The sequence below is a fragment of the Camponotus vicinus genome, unplaced genomic scaffold, assembly GCF_025532165.1.
Source record: "Camponotus vicinus isolate PSW18456_S1 unplaced genomic scaffold, iyCamVici1.0 SCAF_1, whole genome shotgun sequence".
NCBI classification, from domain to species: Eukaryota; Metazoa; Arthropoda; class Insecta; order Hymenoptera; family Formicidae; genus Camponotus; species Camponotus vicinus.
In genome coordinates this window covers 37,307,083-37,328,510 of record NW_028141945.1, presented here as the reverse complement: position 1 = coordinate 37,328,510, position 21,428 = coordinate 37,307,083, and the positions used below count along the sequence as shown (strand labels likewise).

The 21,428-nt window shown below is 39.0% G+C and overlaps 1 protein-coding gene across 4 annotated transcripts; it reads right to left on the bottom strand.

The window, feature by feature from the left end:
* Positions 1-2,077: 2,077 nt before the first annotated feature.
* LOC145965270 (proton channel OtopLc) lies at positions 2,078-20,785 on the bottom strand. Of its 4 annotated transcripts, XM_083088705.1 has the most exons (10): positions 20,090-20,785; positions 18,343-18,574; positions 16,385-16,694; positions 15,248-15,501; positions 9,343-9,570; positions 7,876-8,078; positions 7,200-7,516; positions 6,300-6,465; positions 5,946-6,231; positions 2,078-5,680 (listed from the first exon to the last, which is right to left on the bottom strand). In XM_083088705.1, the coding sequence occupies exons 3-10, from the start codon at positions 16,469-16,471 to the stop codon at positions 4,975-4,977; spliced, it is 2,247 nt and encodes a 748-aa protein (XP_082944831.1). In that variant the 5' UTR covers positions 16,472-16,694; positions 18,343-18,574; positions 20,090-20,785; the 3' UTR covers positions 2,078-4,974. The 4 variants fall into 4 exon arrangements, with proteins under 4 accessions (XP_082944831.1, XP_082944827.1, XP_082944840.1 ...); XM_083088701.1 differs by lacking the exon at positions 18,343-18,574; XM_083088714.1 differs by lacking the exon at positions 18,343-18,574 and having other exon boundaries at positions 7,200-7,513.
* Between the last annotated feature and the right edge of the window lie 643 nt (positions 20,786-21,428).

Below are 21,428 nucleotides of genomic sequence, written 5' to 3'. Positions count from 1 at the left end.
CACGCTCTCTTATGCAACGATCCTCTCACGTGCCGCGATAAAAACGGTTTCCATGCACGCATCCAGCTCTCGCAGACTCCATTCACGCTGGCTTTTTGCAGCTCTCGTGGATTCACTCGGGATCTCCATTGCCACTGGCAATTCAACACATCTTGAAGTTAAGGCAACAATCGAGAATTTAGGTACTGTTGTAAAGTGTTCTTTAATCGAGCCAATAAGGCGTCCCGTATATTTGAAAGCAGTTTCAACAATGTCGATTTTAATTCGAAATTAACGAGACGATAATTGACACTAGGCAATATTTATATTTTTGCGAATTAAGTAGAGTAGTTTTAATCGATCGAGTTTACTCGACGATGGAATAATTAAGAGCGTGTACTCCATTTGACAATTTAATTAATTATGTCTCAAGAGCACTCAGGGGAGCAACTCCTATTACATCAGCAGCATATTCAATATGAAATACTCGCAATTATCTTCTCCACGTGTCTCTATTTTCGCAAGTATAACAGCATTGAATTAATTTTGTTAATTTTCATTACACTGGCAATCATTACGATAGATTATATTAACAAGCACGCAATATGCTACTCAAACGATGCTTTGTTATTAATTATGTAATTATTACTAAAATGTCCATTATTATTAATGTCGTCAAAGCGCCATGTGTCAAATGATTTCAGAAATTATTTAAAAAAGCAAATGTATGCAAATGTTAATGTAAAGTGTTTTTAATGTATTTTTAATATTTATCATATATGATTATGGGTTGTAAAAGTCAAGTATTAAATAGCAAAATTATAAAAGTAAATGCTGGAATTGTAGTAGTATGATGTAATAGAATTACTACATAATTACAATTTATTCGTCAGGCCTCCCTAAATAAATCGATATAATACTTGTTCAATTAGCGTGAAAGGGATCGATTCCACGAAGTGAAAGTCGCGATACGAATCTCGTTTTCCATTAGATTCAATTTGAGGGTCGGTCACCGGATGACCTTGGACCCGAGGAAGGCCTACCTCGACGTCAAGAAATCACGAATATACAGTCGCGGAATCGACTCTGAAATCGCAAGTATTTAGGTCGACACGATTGCTCGGCCACGATTCGCCGTTATTTGATTTATTCGCCGTCGTTGCATCGACTGCTTATCATAGCACGAAGCAAACTTTGCATTATGTAGAAAGTGTGACTTTAGATGTCTATGATTGATGTTTCATCTCCGCGTTACTTTCGTCCATTATTCAGCAAGCATGGCGAGAAAAGAATGCGGTTTATTAATTTGACATTGTTCGTACTTTCTAACAGCGAAGATTAATATTACGATAGCGGAAATGTGATTCGTGCGCAGCAATAAAAGGAAGCATTTCGTTTATTGCGGACGAGTGTATTGCAATTCGTAAGGTACAAATAGTACAAAGGGTATAAGAGTACAAACATTGCGTAGGAACTAGATTATGCGGACATAGAAAAAGTACAGTTTAGAAATGTGATATAGTCAAGAGAGAGAGAACCCATTTCCTCTACTCGTTTTCCTCTTATATCACTCGCGAGTGCGAATTGCGTTCTTTCGTAATTTCGCCCTGATTTTCATCTTTTTACGGAAAAGACTTATGCCGAGATCCGTAAATGCGTCAACGATGTGCACGAGAGAATCCGGGAAGGATAGGACGAATGTCCAGCGAGAGATTTATTCTTGCAACATTGGAAGTGAAAATATGGATTGTTATTTAAATAATTACAACAATTAAATTTATATCATCGTTTAATATTTTTTTTTAACTTTTGTTTTGTCATTTAAATATTCGTCTTGTGTTCTAATTGCTCTATTTAGGAGTTATAGAAGTAAAAGAGAGGAGAAACATGTGAGATCTCGGCATGAGTCCTTGGGACTTTCAATAAACGTAACATGTCGCGCGTAAATTCTATATGTCAGATATTACAATAAATATTATAATAGAACAACGTAATAATAAATATATTTATATCTTGTATATATAAATATGTGTATATATATATATTATATATATATATATATATATATATGCTATAGGAAGAAACATGTCGACACAACTAGCGCTAAACACCGAGAGAATTTCGCTCTTTTATTGTATATCTCCTTCGTTTATTTACAACCGCCTTAGAGAAACTATATTTTACAAAAAAATCGACTGCGCACCGATCGGATAACTATAATTCGCAACGGCGATAATCGATATATCAAAGCTTCTAGCACGAAACACGTATTACCTATAAACGCTTATACATATTTCCGTTAGATCTCGACTTTCCCTCCTTTCTCCGTATCTCTTTTTTTTCTTTCGTACAAGGCCATACACACACACACACGCATCTTTGCATACACACACACACGCGTACCCGTACGTGATCACGTCTCAGTTTGTTCATTCGCATCTGTGATCCTCTCACCATCACATCTGTGAGTTAAGCTTCAAAAGAAATTCGAGTAGGTCGCTTCTAGTTTCGAGATCGCGCTTTTGATCGCAATCGATCTTGATCCCTCTTAATCTCTCTTATTGGAGCTCGGACAGCACTCTTCTCGACGGATTTAAGGCTTAATGATATGATCAGCCGTTGTACTGTTATTATATTTTCTACCTTGAACGCGTCTTCAGTTTTTTCTGTCTCTGTATCTAGCTCTGAAAATCACACGAGCGTCTGACAGACGTTCGTGCATCGATTTGAATCCTGATCATCTTCCTGAGCCCGACGTAAAATTAGTTTTCTCTCGATAATACAAATCCAACGCCGAGAATAAAATATCCATGTACTATATAATCGCAACAGCAGCACTAATTATTTTCGTTTCTACGAATTCATTTCTACGATAGTGATAATGTGTAAAATTATATTTCTCTTGTGCGTACATCCTTTTAGGTATAAAATGGCTAAAGTTCTCAAATTTCTGTGTGCGCATTATTCCTTTAGAATATTTATTATCTCTATCTTTTTGTCTCGAATTATACATGGACAGCGTGTGAGGCTCTAAAATATCACGGGACGAGTATCGATTTCGAGTCGGGTAAATAAAAAAGCGAGAGGTAAATAGAAACATTACATCGTCATTACTATTAATTAATTACGGTATTTGTTTATCAATTAGAAAGATAAATTTTCGTTACTTAGGAAAATATTTGCGAATAATATCAGTGTACTACGATATCATCTCTTATGCTATTGTACTCATAATTTCTGTATCTCTCATCGCCATTTTAAATCCCGAATCATCTGCATGGACGATTGTTGTTTAAACTGCAGTTTGTACTACGTGGAAGACGGATATCCGTGAGAGTATTCAAATGCCATGAATTACGCGTCGAACGAACGAGTTATAGCCAGACGAAGTGGATCAGGATTTATACTCGGTCCATCTCGACCGCTCCTCTAACGTTCGTTTCAGTCTTATGAGAGAGAGTGAGAGAGAAGACACTTTGCGTCCCTCTTCTCACTCGTCGCTCGGAATAGATAGAAAAATTTATCGAACGAAGATTTATTGTTCCCTTAAAGGCCGAAGAAAGGCCTACGCCAGCCGCTTCGATCAGATTGTTTCTAAGAAAAATCTAGTCCTTTCTATTTCTAACGCGTGTACATTTGTCATCTAAGAATTGTGCGTTTTAGACATCTGAGAGAGCGCTAATTCAAACGTATGAATAACAAAAATCATGTTCAATTATGTTTCTTCGAACTTTCTACATCGTATTTGTCAATCGATTGAATTGAGGAAACGTATTTGATTATCTTTAAATGAAAAAATTTATCTTTAAATAAAAAAATTTAGAAAATTATTTTGTTTACCCATGAATTTTATTCCGGGAGATTTATATGTTTAAGTAGTTAGATCGATTTCAGATCGATTTACAATTGATTGAGATAATTTCTTATATGATATAGGTAAACGATCTTTTTTTCATCTCCTATCTTATTCGCTCAATACCAGATCAGCGAGATCGTTCGTCTGCTACTGCGATAAAAATTGCGTTCATCGAATGATTCTTATGTACGGTGAGTTCGTGCTGTCATTTTTAGGATCATTCGTGTGGGACGAAAGCTGTGAGAAAGCGACAAATATCAATGCACGCGTCATATCCTTTTATCGCACCAAAATCTGCGATTCTGTTAAGTGCGTGTTATGTTTGTGCGGTTCATAAATCTCCCCTACTCTGCGTAGGTTTTGCTGCGTGGTAAAGAAGCTATTTACAGATATCAATGGCGAGTAAGAGGATTAACATTGAATCTCTAAAAAGTAGTTAAGGAGACCGTATATAATATTGTATCTCGATAAATCGCTTATATCGACGAAGGGATCTCAACACACGCATCTCCGGAGATAGTTCGCTTCTACAGGTTGCTAAAACTCTTTTTATCATGATTATTCTAGCGAGAGTGAACTCGACGAACAGGTGATTCTTGTCAGAAATTGATGATGGTTTGAAACAGTGACGTTATATCAATTTTATAGCCTCGTCAATATTTATATATACGAAATATATTTGTACAATGCTAGCTAGGGACATCGACTTTCAATAAATGAGTTTACGTGATGGATTTTCCTTATCAATATTTTCATGTATTCTTCTCGAAATAATCAATTTACGCATGTAATATTCAAATGTCATTAGAAATCTCCGAATCTATTTAGTAAAAACTTTTCTGAGATATCCTGAAGTGAATACCTATCTCGCGCATATGAATTGTGTATGTCATCGCTTTAATCGTGTTTGAATGTCTAGAAAAGTTCTGTTCATCTAAAAAAAAACTCGATGTTGACTACTCTTCCTCTTCGAGACGGATTTCGCACCAGCTTCAACGGTCGCAGCGATTCGATATTTCTCTCGATCATATGAAATATGCCGGATCGTTCTCCGCGATGGCGTAAAGCCTCGACTGTTGGCTCTTGGGCCGTTGCGGCGCACCCCCGGTCTTCCATATGATCTCGCGGGATTTCTTGCGTCACATGTAGGTCGGCTTGACCTTGTAGGCCCGCTTCCATATCTCGCACAGGCACACGGTGCTGTGGAATCTGTAAAAAATAGCCAGCGGCATCGAGACGTGGGTGATGATCGTCCACGCCCACAGGCCGTAGAAGTGCAACTGTACCGGATGCGACTCCGCTCGAGACTTCTCCAGAGTGTTGATCGCCCACATGGCTAGATTCGTCACCAGCAGAAACGTCACGATCTCCCTGCCCGGCTTTCGCCGTATCTGCTCGGCGGTGGCCACCGAACGCCTGGACGCGTCCAGGATGAAGATGGTTTGACAGGTAGTCTGGACGACGCTGGCCAGAGCGGTGACCAGCACGAGGACGGTGTGCTTCTGCAGGGTGAAGTGACCGCCGATGATGGTAAACGTGGAATAGATAAACATGCCGGTCTGCGCGGCCACCAGGAGGATGTTGTCGAGCTCGAGATTTCTGCCGCCGTCGTAGCGTAGTTTGCGCATCTGGAACATGCCGATCAGCGTCGCCAGGGTGGACATCCCGTACAGCGTCAGCTCGCAGACGTTCACCTCGGTCACGGCGAGGCTGACCAGCTCGGGTCGCGAAATGAGGACGAAGAAGAGGATCAAGGAGATTATGGTCAGCACCAGAATCAATATGCCTACGAACAGGCCCTTGTGCGCGCGGGCGCAGTCTACGCTGTAATGATGAGGCGACTTCCTGCGAACAATCGAATTATTCGTTAAAGATATTTAATTCATGAATTTTTCTGTAATAAAATACACAATGTATATTCTAATGATTTTACAATATTACGCGTTGCTTTACAGATTTAAGATACATATTATTCACATTTAACTTTCCGGTAAACATTAATGGAATTAGTTCGTAAACTGAGTTGTCATCTGCTCCTGTGCAGAGTATTGTTATTACAAGTGTGTAGGCGCGTACTGTCGCTCTATAAACGTGTCTATTGTCACTGTACCTGTAGGCATGTGCGTGATGACGCGAGCCGGGCGGTGTCGTGGGCTGCGTGAATCCGATTTTCGATATGTTTTTCCACATAACGTATAAAATGGCCGCGCAAATCAAGCTATATTCTATCGTACACGGAAAGAGGAAGGGGCTGGCATCTTGCACCAACGATCCCATTATATTCGTTCTTCTGCATTCGAATATGTGATGGGGTCCTTTGAGACCGCGTGGGAGTCGCACGTGTTCTCCGTGATGAGAGTGAGTGTGACCGCCGAGATGAAGTCCACCCTTTGAGCCTGAAAGTTCGAGAGTCACATGACAGAATCGAATCGTGCAATTCTAGAAAATCCATAAATGCGTTTACCAAGTCTATGAGAGATTTTGAGAGAGTTGTTCTCCGGATTATAAAAGGTGAGGATCTCGTGTTTCGTTTCCTGCACGAGAACGTTCAGCCAGACTGACAGATTCGTGCCAATCATGTGCATTAGTCCGAAACGTGCTACAACGCGATGGCGATGAACCTTCATTTGCTACAACACATAATCAATATTATTTTACTATTAATCATATTATTTTATTATTAAAATCAAACATATATTGTATAATATTGTATATATTTATTCTAACATATTTTTTTGGTGATAATTGTACAATTTTTCCAACGACAATTTTTTTCTTTTAAATAAAAATTTTTTTATTCTTAATATTCATATTTGTAGATTCAATTAGATAGCAATTTGATGAAAATTTCATTAATAATGATAACATGTAATTTTTTACATATTAATGAAGCACTAGAGTGTGCAGATAATCATTCCGCTATTGTTTTCAGGGTTGTTCACCCTTCTGTTTCATTAACCGCGTAATCGACGAGCCCGTGTTAACTCGATATTTCCATCAGTGTATTTTCCATCAAGTTACAACATCAAAGTTTCCCGATACAACACGTGCAGCGATTCTCAAGGAATCAATACAAAGATCTTCTATGTGAATGACATGTGTATACAGATTTTTTTTACTAAAAACAACAATTTTTTTATATCAACAATCATAATCTCTATTTAATTTTAAATTTGTTTTAATATATTAATTTAAAATTTCACAAAAATATATGATTAAAAATTGAAAAATTGTACACCATAATTATTAGTCATCGGTATTTTGAGAAAAATTCAATTTTAAATTGATCAGGGAGTTCGTCATTGAAATTGAAACCGCGATTTGCGAGAGATATACGTGTCAATCACACTCGGTGTCCGCTCACCTCATTATTTAGGAATATGAAGTACATCTGAATGAAGATGAAGGCCATCCTCGTGGCCGGCGTGAGAGCCAGCATGATGTTGTGACACTTGGTGTTCTGTTCCAGCTCGAAATATTGACCGAATTCTAATCCGGAATAGATCATCGAGCCGATGCCGAATGCGACAGCGCCCATTCGCAGATAGAAGCTGCCGTAATGCTGGACCGGATGTCCCGGATACATGTGCGGATATCCGTTCTCAGGCGTGTCGCTGTCACCGCCGGCGCCACTTGACGATCTCGACGAGTCCAGATCGCATACCTCCTTCTGCTTCTCTGCTTCGCAAATTTGCAATTTATAACGGACCGATTAATCCCGATCGATTAAGTTGCGATCATCCCCGTTTCCTTCAAAATTGCCGCCTCCAGTGATCACTCCTTTTTTAGCGATCGCGAGAAGAATTTAAACAAGGAACGGGGCGAGGTCATCGATATATTTATAACGCGTGATTGCGTGGATATAAATTAATTAAAATGTAGAATATCAAAGCACCGTCTGATCTCGAGCGGCTTTATCTACTTTTGTGCGTCTTTACTTTTCATTATTCGCTTGCAAAAGTTTTTTCATTATTTTTTCCGGAAATCTTTTTCAGAGACGGAAACGAGGATCGCAAATAAAATAAGCTTTCGAAACTTACTCGGCTTTGTCTTGTTGTCTCTGAACAACATAATGTACATGTAGACCAGGAAAATCATGCTGCCAAAGTAGAGATAAAGGTAGAAAGCCTCATAGAACGACGGCGGTATGTACGTGGATATTACTTCCGCCATGGGAAAGGCGATCCCCATCACAACCAGAAGTTTCCCGTACAACGCGCTCAAAGTGGTCGCCAGGGCGTCGCTGCAGCAGAAACGGAAATTGAAGCTGAATAAATCGCGGATTCGCGTCGCGCGCGGATTAAATCCTCGCTCGAGGAAATAGATCCATCTCCGGTCGTGCTTTGAGGAATCACATTCCTCTTCAGTTACTTAAATACTTGCCGTTAATTTAACTCCAGCTCAATTGAAATTTGAAATGTGCCCGTGAGAAATTTTATTAATTCGTTCGCGGTATGTTTATTTAAACTTTTATACCGTTTATAAAGCGTTGTCTTTATCGGCGAATTTAAATTAACGAATTTTTCATCTCGAATGAATCGACATAATTTTCTTTATAATCTAGGCAGTTTTATCACTATAATAATTAGTCGTATTAATTTCAATTGAGAATATTGGAAAATTTGCGGTGATTCTTTTCCGACTAGAATTCCGTGAACGTAATTCTTTTTTGGCCCTGACCTAAATAAAAATATTTTATTGAAGAAATTATCGAAAATGAGAGATTGAGGACAGCCGCGCGCGCGAATGATGGATCGTTAGCTCGATGCCCATCATCGTGTAACATTACAGCGGAGGTACCATTGGCCGCAAATACAGCCACCCCCGTAAGAATTGGCTCAATTACGAGTAATCGCGTGGTCTCCTATACGCGTGTATTTGATTCATAAAGTACCGGTAATTGCAGTGCAGACATCGGTCAGAATAACCTGGAAGATCACGTGAAATTTCCGTGACGACCGCGACATTCCCCCTTCATATATATATCTGTCAAAAACGAATTGAAATTGCAAGTCTTCGCGAAACGTTTGACGTAAAATAAAACCGATAATAAGATGAAAATGTTCATTTTAATTTGCACATTTCTTCACAGAATCTTTTTATGCAACAATCATTGATCATAATTTTTTCGAGAAATTTAAACAATTCTATAAACAAACAACGCAATTGCAATTTAAAAATTGCCCTTGCTTCGTAAAATTAAATGAATAATATTATAAATGTTATTAATTGCAAATCGCGAATAAAACCGCGTTTGAATTCAATAATTTAATTAACATTGATACCAATTAATTGCGTTATTATATATAAAGTAGTTTATAAAGATCATAGTTCTCCTAATATAATGAAAAAAGCAATTAATAATTATACATAATTATACGTAATATCCAATTGCTGGGGAAATTAATCGCAATCGCGAGGCAAAATGCGAGGAAAATACCCGTACCGATCGGGAGAGAGTACATCGACCTGGATGCGATGGCGAAACGCATTGATCCACTACTCACCATCCAAGGTTCTTCCACTTCCGCTCGTCGGTGACCTCGAGGAAGGTCGGCGCTGGATAGCAGACCGCCGGAATCGGTTGCGAGGAACATGGCAGGGCCAACGCAAACTGGGGTGGTCGGTGAACGCGAGAAGGTGAGCTGCTGCTATGTCTAGACAGCGTTTCCGGCGAGACGATTACCGCGGATGGCGACGCTGGTGATGGTAGAGCGACTGGCAATCCTGGCCAGCTGTGTAAAATATATCAGTTTCACATCATCTTCTTCGTCTAGCTTCTTTTAAAATTATAGTAATATATCGCGTTTTATATTCCATATATTTTTTGTTAACATGGAAATATTTTATTTTACTATGCTTGTCTACGATAACGCGAAAAAAGTACAAGAACCTGCCTGAAAAAAAGAAGGACTCTCGGTTATTAATTAACAAACATAAGTATCAGTCCTCTCCTAAAATTATTTTACCAGAAACAAGTTTAAAGATATTTTCTTGCATATATATATATACGCACATATAAACAGGCATACTTTAACATTAAAATAAAGATCAATTTGAAGTGTGACATATGTTCATGCTATTGACATATATTCCTTTTCACCTTTAGTATTTTACATGTTGCCACGTGGGAATTGTGAGCAACTATGAAAAAAAGAAGGACTGATGATCTTCTATTAACTGTCACTAACCATTTTAATTAAGTTCGATAAGTTCTATAAATTGCTTCATTGTTTTTTAACAGTAATTTCTTTCCACGTGGACTACTAGGACAGGTAATTCATTTATTATGAATTTCATATTTACATTTATTAAACCACACATACACATTTTATGCTCTTCTAATCAGTCGCATCGGCAGCAAATTAATTAATTTATTGCTATTAATTTATTATATCGAATTTATTAAAAATGTAGATATATAAAAAGAGAAAATAATTTATATGATTAACCACGTACATGAATTTTGATGATACATAATTTTTATATGAACCCACACGATTGTCTGATTTAAGGTCAACGTAGTGCTATAATGTTTGACACATTACATTGACACTGGCTGCAGGAAGAGACCGACTAGTGCTGATGGCTTTGTGAGTATCATTAGATGACGTAGCGTTGACTTTCTAACACGGGTCATTTATTTAATAATAGCCATAACCGATCTATTTAACTTGACACGCGATAAAACGTCTTCTTCGCACACACGTAGGTTTTTTACTTTATAACTTTAAGATAATTTGTCTAAATATTTAAAAATTTGTCCAAAATTCAAAGTTAATGTTAATGTATCGATCTGATGAAAGATTTATAATATTCAATAATATATATTTCATATTTCAGAAAATTTAACTTTATAAACTTATTAAAATAGAGACATATTATCACAATTACTGGAATTGATAACACATTGTTAATGCAAAATCTTATCTATATATGTATTTTTACATCTTATTATTCCTTATTTAAAAAATTCTTGGCAGTGCTATTGAAACACAATCTTAAATTTAGACAAATTTTAGTCAAGACATTTTTAGAAGAAATTTGTGTAAACCGCTTTTTCATTGTCACAATTATCATTCTGGAAATTACACATCTCATTTGATATTAGGCGGAATTCAAGGTTGTTCCGCATATTTAAGGAGATAAACGATCCGGCGTACGACGACCTACCCCTACGATATTAATACTCGAAAAGGGTGAAGAAAGCGAACCCCTTTTCACGAAGCGCACGCAGGCGATGTAAAAATATTTTACAGGAATATCGGCGCGATACGAAGGCCGCGATGGAAGGGTGGAAGCTCATCTTGTGCCTTCGAGCTTTTTGAAATAATCACGTAGCGTTCTGAAGCGTTGGAGCGAGAGAGGGTGTCGTTGGCCGAGGGAAGGACGGGCGGGAAGGACGAGAGAGGGCACTGTGAGAGGTTGATTCAGTGGTCGAGTGCTATCCCTCGTTGCGAAGGGCGATGGTATACGTGGCTTGAGGATCCGGCGCATTGCCCACCCTTTGAGATACCGTAGAGACCTTCTGCTCTTCCATCCATCGACGTCCCTCACAATCCTTAGCACGTCTCTTCGTACCTTTTCTTTTTTTTCGTAACTCTTCTTTCTCGACCGAACCTTTTATATTATTAAAATTCTTCTCAGCAAACTTTGGCACGATGCTGACCTGGTTTCTTTGCTCTTTTAATTCGCTTAAAAACACCGATAAAGTTTGTAAACTGATCGATGTCTTGTTGTATCAATTATATTCTTAATTCTCAACTGTAGAAGCGAATCTCAATCATAACATATTCATTATTTTCGTGAAAATTTTCTTTAAAAATCTCTCTGTTATTTGTTTAAATTTTCTCATCTTCATGTTTGCAGATTTACCGAATAGATGCATATTTTGCGAAGATTTCAAAAGCGACTTTTCGCAATTTCTTTAGTAATTTTTCGCACGTTGTCGTCCATGTAATTTGTCGCTTCTCGACGCGATTTTCCGAGGAATCTTTCTCGTGCTCTGCAAAGGCGTCGGCGGCATTTCATTTGAATTCAATTGCCACGCAACCATTGTCAAAGTACATCTCTTATTCAGAAACTTGGAGATCCCAACGCGCAGTCCCTTTGAACTTTGTACTTCAGAAATTCCGGCTCGCTGGCCTTTCTCTTTTCCATCACTTTCTGCATATTATGACGCGAATTACGCTTCCGAGATGTCTGTCAGTGAAGAATATTGCATTTCCTTGTCCGTCATCTCCTATCACTTGTATGTACATTTTTCAACACATCACTTCTCTTCCTTTATTTCGATCTATTCTACTCACACGCGCCAGTAAATTTTTGACACTCGTTCTCGTGTCTCTTTCAACATAAAATAAACATATGATTGACAGTTGTAATCTCTACTTCGAAAGTATATCAATATGCAATTAAATCGTAGGTATGAAAGCTCGGAGAAACGCCTCGATATGTTGAAATGCAATCGAGATTAAGTGCAGCGAAAAAACGATACCTGAGGGACGTTTCCTTGATGAGCATACCCGTGACCTTGACTCGCGCTTTCCTTGATCGTCTTGATGGAACGTTGGCCCTCATGAACGGCCCTCACCAACGGATGACACAATCACGGCCCTCCGGCTCGTGATACGGCACTCACGGACCCCGCATCACAAACTGAGGCCCTAACCGGGGCAGACCGGCTCCCTGACATACCGTCATCTCTATATCGATCCTTCTCTTCGCGTATCGTTCTCCCTCTCTATCCCTTCCTGGATATGCGAGCGTTTGATAGCGAGGCTCGTTAGCGGTATATCAAATTTGCAGCAACGTAACACGCATTTACATCGCCAGCGCTTCAGCTGATCGCTCGGTTACGTGCCGTGAATTCGGAAAATAATCGAAAGGGAAAGCGTTTACCGTGGGAAAACAAAGATCAACAGGAGAATTTCGAGAGGAAACACAAAGGTTCGAAATATATTTACGAATATATCAGAGACATTATATGTTATATTAAATGGATAAAGCATAGTGAAAACGATAATTTTATTTTTATTTTAGCGAGAAAAAAGAAACAAATAAAAATTGTTTAATTGCAATTTCATTTTGGGAACTTCATCAAGTTAAAAGTTAGACAATTTTTAAAATTTAAACAATGAGCAATATCCTTCTTATATTTTAAGATGATATTTTTGGGAGAAAAGCGCATAGTTGTATCGAAGATCCGTACAAGTATTCCAATATTCACACGCCTCGACTCTTATTCCGTCTGCCTCCCGAGATCAGCGCGGCCCTCATACATTTACTGGAAAATATCTGACGGCATTTCCCCGACCCATCCCATGTCTACCACTTTTCCATCAAGACGACAAATTCGATGAGATAGAAAAGGAGAGAGAGAGAGAGAGAGACAGAGAAAGAGGTTTTTTCGTCGAAGGAGTGTAGGATATAAATTTTTTTTGACAAGCTATGTTTCTTCTGATACCGGAGATATTTACTTCCGGAATAAAACATGTTACACACGTATGAAATATTTTGTAGATGTATCTCGCCCCAAAAATGAACAATTTCATAACTTTTATGCAACATATCTTTGCAATTAATAGAACGAGAAAAAAACTTTTTTTTATATATTTTGCTTTTCTTGTTTTTAATTAATTTATTTGATTAAAATATATATAAAGTATATACATAAAATATGGTATTATTATATCCTTGAAAAAACTTGTTTTGTATAAAACATCTTGTTATAAGTTTTCTCGTATCAAAATACGACACGTCGAGTATGTGTCTGGATTGATCGAATCTGCATGTAAATCGACAGAGTAAGCTGCTTTCCTGATAGATTGGAGAGGAGGATTCGGAGGGTGGTGGCGCGAAGGAGACTTAGAGGGAGAGGGTTGGGAAGCTTGCGAAAGATCGGACCGGAAGCGAGAGGGAAGACATGGACGGAGACCGAGCGTAAGCCATAACCGAGTGACAGGTCAATATTAACTCTGACGCCGATGGCCTTCGCGTGGACGTGAATTCACGTTCGATATCCGGCGGAAGTAATCGAGTTCCGCGAATGGACCGGATTCGCTCGCAGACCAGACGCACTCTGGAATTCGAGAGAGACGCGGTATTTGGCCCGGCAAATCGTTCCGTTTGAGACATTGCGATATGAATAATGACAACAGGCGTGCGAACAAAGCCGCATTATTGTATGAAATATGGAGGAAACCACGCGTTTCCTTCCATTTACAACAATAACAAGATTGCACATATACAAGATGCGTGATACATCATTTCAACAACGTCTATATATTTTTTCTTTGTGTTTTATATGAAGAGTATGACTAAGCATGTCGGATCTGTTGCCCAATATTTTTCCAACTCGAGATTGGATTATTTTTAAAATAAACTTTATGATAGAGATATTTAAATTACGAATTCCATATGGATTAAATTATTATTTAATTTTCACTCTTATAAAAATTAAAATTTTTATAAAAAATATTTATTTTAGCGGCCATTTTCTCTAACTTGGTCCGTCTGGAAACTTGCACATTCGTAATTTATACATCATAAATTTTATTTTAAGTCCAAAATAAAATCCAAAATAAAATCCATCTTGAATTAAGAATATTTTGGACAACAGTTGTCCACACTTTTTTATATATATGTAGAAAAATGTGAATAACTGTATTGCTTAAAATTTATATACATATTGGTAATCGCATTATATTGTTAGCAATCATCGCAAGACAGTCTTTACGTTCGTATCGAAAGAATTTCTGCCGAAAACGGATGTGGAATTGATGGCGCGGAGAAATCGGCGTGTCGCTGCGAAATCGCTGAGGCATTTTTCACGATCAGGTTTAATTGCTGGTGGTGTACAAAGTGCAGGGTCGTATGCTGGGAACCGAGGGAAATGCGCGTTAATCGCAGACGGTGATTAATGTTGCCCGCCGGGAGCGCTGGCGTTGGTCACTCCAATGAAGAGACGTGGAGAAACGCGAGCTCTTTAGGGGAGGCTGTAATTTATGTTGCGGTGGTGCATACAAAGCGGCGTACAATCGATACAAAACGGCCGAATCGACGACTGCTCTTTTCTTCGTAGTTTCTGTACGCGTCTCGAGAAAGAGAATATTTCACTTTTCTTTTTGTATCAATTATTTAAATCAATCAATTACGTGAAACATTGAGACTGAAATCGTGCTTCAAAAATGAAACGAAATTATTCCTCCATCAAGCTTATTTTCTGTTCATTCATTTCTGCCTATTCCGACTTTCCGGCCTCTTCTAATTCCCTCAAATGGCCCGCGAGGGTGTCGCACGCAGATCTTTAACGATCGCGAAAATTAATAACGAGGAGAACTGTACGAGATGTATCTCGAGTGGAAGGGTTGGAAATTATGGGTTTATACGAAAGGCAATTTCTGTACTCACTCCTGCGTGAGCGTCGCAGCCGACGGTTTCCTGATTTCCGTGCTAATCGCGCCGCCGTCTGGCGTTCGAAGCGCAGCCTCCAACGCGGCCGCCTCCTCCTCCTCCCTCAACTCTTCGGAGGCTTCTTCGGGGATCGTTGTGATGTCCTCAATCGGCGGCAGATCGTTTCCGTTCTCCTCCAGATGATTTTCTAGCATGGGATCGGAATTATTGTCGCCTGGTCGCGTCACTTCCTCGATATCGGAATCGATACCCTGCGAAATGTAGTTACTAAGCTGATTCAAGTTATAGTTTTAAAGCATCAGAATCTCTGCTTCAACGAGAGATAATTTTTAGTATTTTTCATGTAAGAAATTTTGCGCAGCCAATATTTTTATATTATATTTATAGCAATAACATATGTGAAAATGCTAAGAGCGAAGGAAAAAATTTAAATGCATTTTTTTATGATCGTTTTGCGTCTAAATCAAAGTTATTAAATTTGTCTTCCTCCTGACATGTAATTTTATTGGCAAACCGATGGCAATAAAAATGTGTTACACCGTTGATTGACACCGCATATATGATAGGATTATACTTTAAATACTTAACAAGTTCATATCTCTGGAATTGGACAGGATAAATGATTTAATCGTTCTTACTGAACAATTAATTTTGCAGCCGTCCTACTTCTGAGGATATTAAATTTGTGATTCGGGGCATGTGACATTATTGGTGTGGTATTTCAGTTATTGACACATCGCTGCGCTTTAATCCGATTTTAGAAGGGGTCAAATGTATACTGAGAATATCGAGAGTAATCTAATAGAAATTTATCGAACTCTGACACTCGTGTCCCAGAAATTATCTCCTGTCGCTCCTTCTGTCATTGATTGTCAAAAATTTTAAAAATTTTAGCTGTAAATGTTTTTCGTGTGAATTTAGAAAATGTATTAAACGAAACAATCCATGCAAATATATGCTTGAAATTATGCTCTTTTCATAATGATTTGTCGTAGATAGAGACGCGATTCCGAGTCACGGAACCTTTTAGGCTCGTAATTCTCATCGCGTTCTCGTCCGAAATCTTTCCGAGTAATTACCTTCGGTTACTCAAGACAGATGATTTTTAACAAGCGCCTCGTTTCATCCGCATACCTGAGCAAAGTCCATGTAGAAGGAGTCTCTGGAATCGGAGCTGCCTTGGCGTAGCCGGAGGCTGAGATCCGGCGAGCTCTCTCCCATCTTCCTTATCTCCTTATCTCCCTCTCGCTTTTCCACCCCCAGGCTCAACCGCACCTCCTTCCCGGAGAGTCCCCGACTCTCCCTCGCGATTCTCCTCGTCCCCTTCACCCCTCTCGTGCGCCGACCCCCTCGTCTTTGTCTTCAACGAACTCCTCGCTCCTCTACGGACGGGGAATTCTAAAGAGGGTGGGCCCTTGCGCACACAATCCACGGGGTTTGCAGCCTGAAAGAATCGGTCCTTGAAAGACAGATCGCCTCAGCGCCACCACCTCCTCTACCTGTCTTTCGCGCGAGAAGAAGAGAGGATTGCTCTCGGCCGCGCGACGCGAAAATATTCCGCTGAAAAGAGCCGAGATGCGAGCGTGATCCTCAACGACAACAACTCTCAGATCTTGAATATAAAAGGCTCTCTCTTCCTTCGCGAAAGACGATCGCGCGAGCACGCGCTGCAAAATTTTTTCTTTCTTTTTTATTTCGACGCTTAGCTCGATTATTAATTGATGAATATAATCTTAATAATAAGAATAGTCTGGGATATAATCGCTGAGAATTGTTTCTTAAAATTACTTGCTCCAATATGTTAATATTAAAATTATTTCACATAAAGCTAACATTAAGATTGTCTTAAAGATTGTCATGTGACATGTAAAAATATGAGATATAGATTTACGTGATAAGAAACTTGCATGAGGGACTCTAAAATTAATTTTATCTAAAAAATGTAACACGAGATTATTATATATTACACATTTCACAATTTTCAACGATATTCATTACATATTCTGCGCGAGAAACTTTGTCCGGTTACTGTCGGACAAGCCCGGAAGCGGACTTCGAGGCGCTTAATTACGTAAGGTAACGAGACTTTGCGCAGGAGTATACTTTATAAGATCGAAACTAATTACGCCAAGTAGAAAATTAAATCTGACTCTCTTCGTGTTAATTAACATCGTGTTCACAACGAGATGATAATTTCAGTTGAAACTGAAGAAATATAAATTATTATTCATAATGATTGCTTATTTATTTTAGAGTCAGTAACCGTTCTCGAAACATTGTATCTAAAATATTTTATTAATATATATACAAATCTATAAACAAGAGAGAAAGACCGAAATCTTGTAGAACGATTTTATTATCAAGTTAATCAAAATGTGCGCTGACGCGAAAGTAAAGCATGTGAAACACATAGTACGAAGTTACAGTTTGTCTTATGAGAAGCAGACTTATGTACCTAACCGCTTAGTCATGTTGTTTCTCTAAGATTTATAGGCAAGCTCGCTGCGCAGGGTATTGTTAGCGGAGTAACAAGATACTCTATTAAGGCGCTGTTTTATGCCTGCGGAATACATAATTATCCGCAAAAGTAACTATCAAGTCCGCACGATTGCGATGCACGAAATTTCAACGACTTTGCATAATATATATATATATAGCATAACATCACATGCCAACTTAAATTAAATGTCGCGACAGCCAGGAAATTGAAGAGGACAACGTTTACACACGAGTTTATCGCGATATAAATTTATTAATAAATTAAATAAATTTATTAATAAATTATATAAATTTATTTATAAATTAAGTTATATAAATTTATTTATAAATTAAATTATATAAATTATTTATAAATTATTTATAAATTATTTATAATTATTTATAAATTATTTATAAATTAAATCATATAAATTTATTTATAAATTAAATTCTATAAATTTATTTATAAATTAAAAATATTGACAGAGAAGCGATCGCGCGTAAAAAATATATGTATGAAATAAAATATATAAGAAACAAATTAATTTAAATCATTGGTCGAAACTATATTAAGCAACTCGGGAATCGTAGTGAAAAAGGGCAATGTCTCGTACCTTCGGGAAGCATTCGTCGTCCTACGGGTGATCCCAGTGCGGAGCCAGTAAAACGCTTCCTTGCCAGGACCCGGGAGCTCTAACGTCAATGAACATTCTTCCCGTTCAGCCTCGTCCCTAACGCCATTCCACGGACGGACCCTCCCGTTCCCCGAACGTTTTATGGCTCGTATACGTGGCATCGAATATTTCTCTCCATCAAAATGACCCCCCCGCGCGCATTAGGGAAACACTGGGCACAGCGGAAATAACGCGGGGTCAGAGACGATACGTTCTCTGGATCGGCCGCAGTAACGCAAATAATTTTGCGACATGCAGAATATAATCGCGCATTATCCATAGGGATTACGCAAAAGTTGAATTTTTGAGCAATGCGTAAGATAAATTTTAAGTATTATAATATTTAAAAGCATACTTACGCGAAAGATTACATACTTATCAGTTATAATTTATATGAATATTGTAACAATTATAAAATCATTGATCTCATCTTATAAGTAAAATTTAGCTTTAATTTCATATCAATTATTACGCTTCAACATAACTCTTTATAAAATAAAAAACCTGATGTAATTCGTAAAAATGTTAATAAACATAATTTCAGGAAACGTTACTTCAGTTTCCGGATAGGATGAATAACTGAATGAGTTGAACGAGAAATTATGATAACTTTAATGCAGGATGGAATGATGTGGATGTGGACATTGTAATATATACGAGTAGAAGGCGGAAGTGAATTACGTTTATGCGAATCGATACGAAGATTCTATATCCAACAGTGTCAATAGTACCGTTTCTCTGGTACAGTAATGCAATTGTTGTTTTCCCAGAATTCCACAGCAACGATTTTCCATCGCGTGTGGGAAAAAGGCAGAGTATTTTTACTCCAGGTTCATGCTCGAAAACAGTTCATTGCCTTTTTACGTTGACGATGTCGCGTTCCGACATTTTATCTAAACTATACGTCTCGTTGCTAGATGCACGCAATAAAGCACGCAACGGAATGAAAAATAAACGTCGGCAAATGATAAGAGAGAGAAAGAGAGAGAGCGATCGAGCCATATCAAAACGTTGCGACTTGCTTGTTAAAGAACCGGGAAAATTGCATATTCTGAGACTTATATAAAGTATCTCAAATTAAAATCCTGTCAGAGAGAATAAAGTTAATTCGAGAGAATTTAATTAAGCGATAAGGAATTTTTCACATCATCGACTGTAATCTGACGATTAATTTAAGCGCCAAAGGCTTACCACTATCGATTATTTGAAGCGTCGAAATTATTAATATCGACAGTTTCTCTAGAATCGACAGTTAATTTCCAGATTGACCTAAAATACAAAAATACCTTTCTGCAAATTTCATCTTTCTATTTCAAGAATAAGCAAGTCCGATCGATTTTACATTGTCGTCTTACGATTTCGCGTGCAAAATGTATAATAAATAATCCCTCTCGCGATATAATTATCATAGTACGTAAAAATTTCTCGAGGTGCACAGCAATTGAACAACAAGCTTGCGACTTAGTTAGCGGAAGTCTGTGTGCGTCGTGGAGTCTATTAGATTTTTCCCTCCAACCGAATATCGGTCCCATACAGCACAGAATATCGCAGCAATATTATTAATAATATTGTTGCAACATTGCAATATTGCCGCAATATTACTACAATGTTATATGGGGGTGGACTTCCGGGGTTCTGGCGCGTTGAGTATAAAATTAAGGAAGAAAAAAGGAAGAGACGCACTTACAGGGAGAGCTTCAAGGCATTCGTCGTCGCCTTCCGGCGTTCGTCTTCCCGCACCCTTGGCCGTTCTCCCGAGGGCGACGCATCCTCCCACTCACATCGTAGTACGCACCCCGTGCAGTCTCCCCCGTTTTCACTTTCATTCGGCGCCTCCTCTCGCCGGGCTCGACCGCGGACCCGTCATCTGCTGCCTTCCGCCTCCACCCGGGTCCACTGTGAATCCATATCCCGTAATCGGTGCCTAACGCCGCCGCTGCCGCCACCACCTCCCACAGGTTGTAAACACACGCACCTTACGCACACGCGTACATCCGAGAGCGGCTCGTCGCTCGGGGTTCGAGGGTACGAGTCGCGCCAACTTTTTACTCTTTTTTCTTCATCCGAGGAGAAGGTTTTATTCGAAAAAGAAACGCGGGTTTCAACTTTTCATTCTCCTCTTTCCTTCCCCTTTTTTCTCTTTTTCTTTCTTTTACAAAAGTCCGGGAAAGAGCCTGTGAAACTTGTTGAACCGATCGAGCGGGAAGCGAGAGAGCGCCGGATGCGGTACAAGGGAGGTATCAAGGCGACAGGGAGAGGAGGATCTTGGAAAATCGAGCTCGGGGATGGAGCGCGATCAATCGTGGCGCGCGTGTACGAGGCACGGAGACACTTCGGCACCTCCCGAAGGGCGCGCCACGCGGGACATCGACATCCTGCGAGGGTCGCTGCCGGGCTGCTGCCGATGGCCCGGGCGTCGCAACGGGAGCGCCCGCGCTCTCGCTACGCGACGCCGCGACGCCGCCACCCGTCGCGCGCCGCTGCGCCGGGCGTCGCGGCGCACGACACCGTCCGTCCGAGGGGACGGACCCGCACTCGGGGAACGACACCACGTCGATACCCCGTCGATTTTCATACGGGAAATTGAATTTTCTCAGATATCGATATTAATTATTGCGCGGAAGATCTCGAGATAATCCCTGAAAATTAGTAAATATTCGTACAATCATTATAAATCTTTGTTTCGTAATCTCTTGATCCCTTCTCTTTTTTATTAAATTAAATTCGTGACGAATAAAGGTGTTTATTTTTATAATTTAAAATTTGAGATATTTGCATTAAGGAAAATTTATTTTCAAATTCATATCTCTTAAAAATTGGGAAATTAAAAAAGCTACGGAAAGCTTATGGGAAACTTCATGTAACACACTGTCTTCTTCTTAAAAGTATATATTTAAAAAAAATATTAGAAACAAATTGTTTATCACATTATTGAGTTTGAATTGAATCCCCGGGTATGTTTCATATATGTTACAGCCCTTGGTAAATCGAGGTTGCGCGCATGCGCCTTCAAATAACTATTAAGA

Coding starts and splice junctions, on each gene's coding strand:
- LOC145965270 (XM_083088705.1), bottom strand. CDS start 16,471: ATGGGAGAGAGCTCGCCGGATCTCAGCCTCCGGCTACGCCAAGGCAGC. Junction 9,571..15,247: donor GCTGCGACGCTCACGCAGGA/GTGAGTACAGAA, acceptor TATTTTACACAG/CTGGCCAGGATTGCCAGTCG. Junction 5,681..5,945: donor CATCACGCACATGCCTACAG/GTACAGTGACAA, acceptor GATTGTTCGCAG/GAAGTCGCCTCATCATTACA.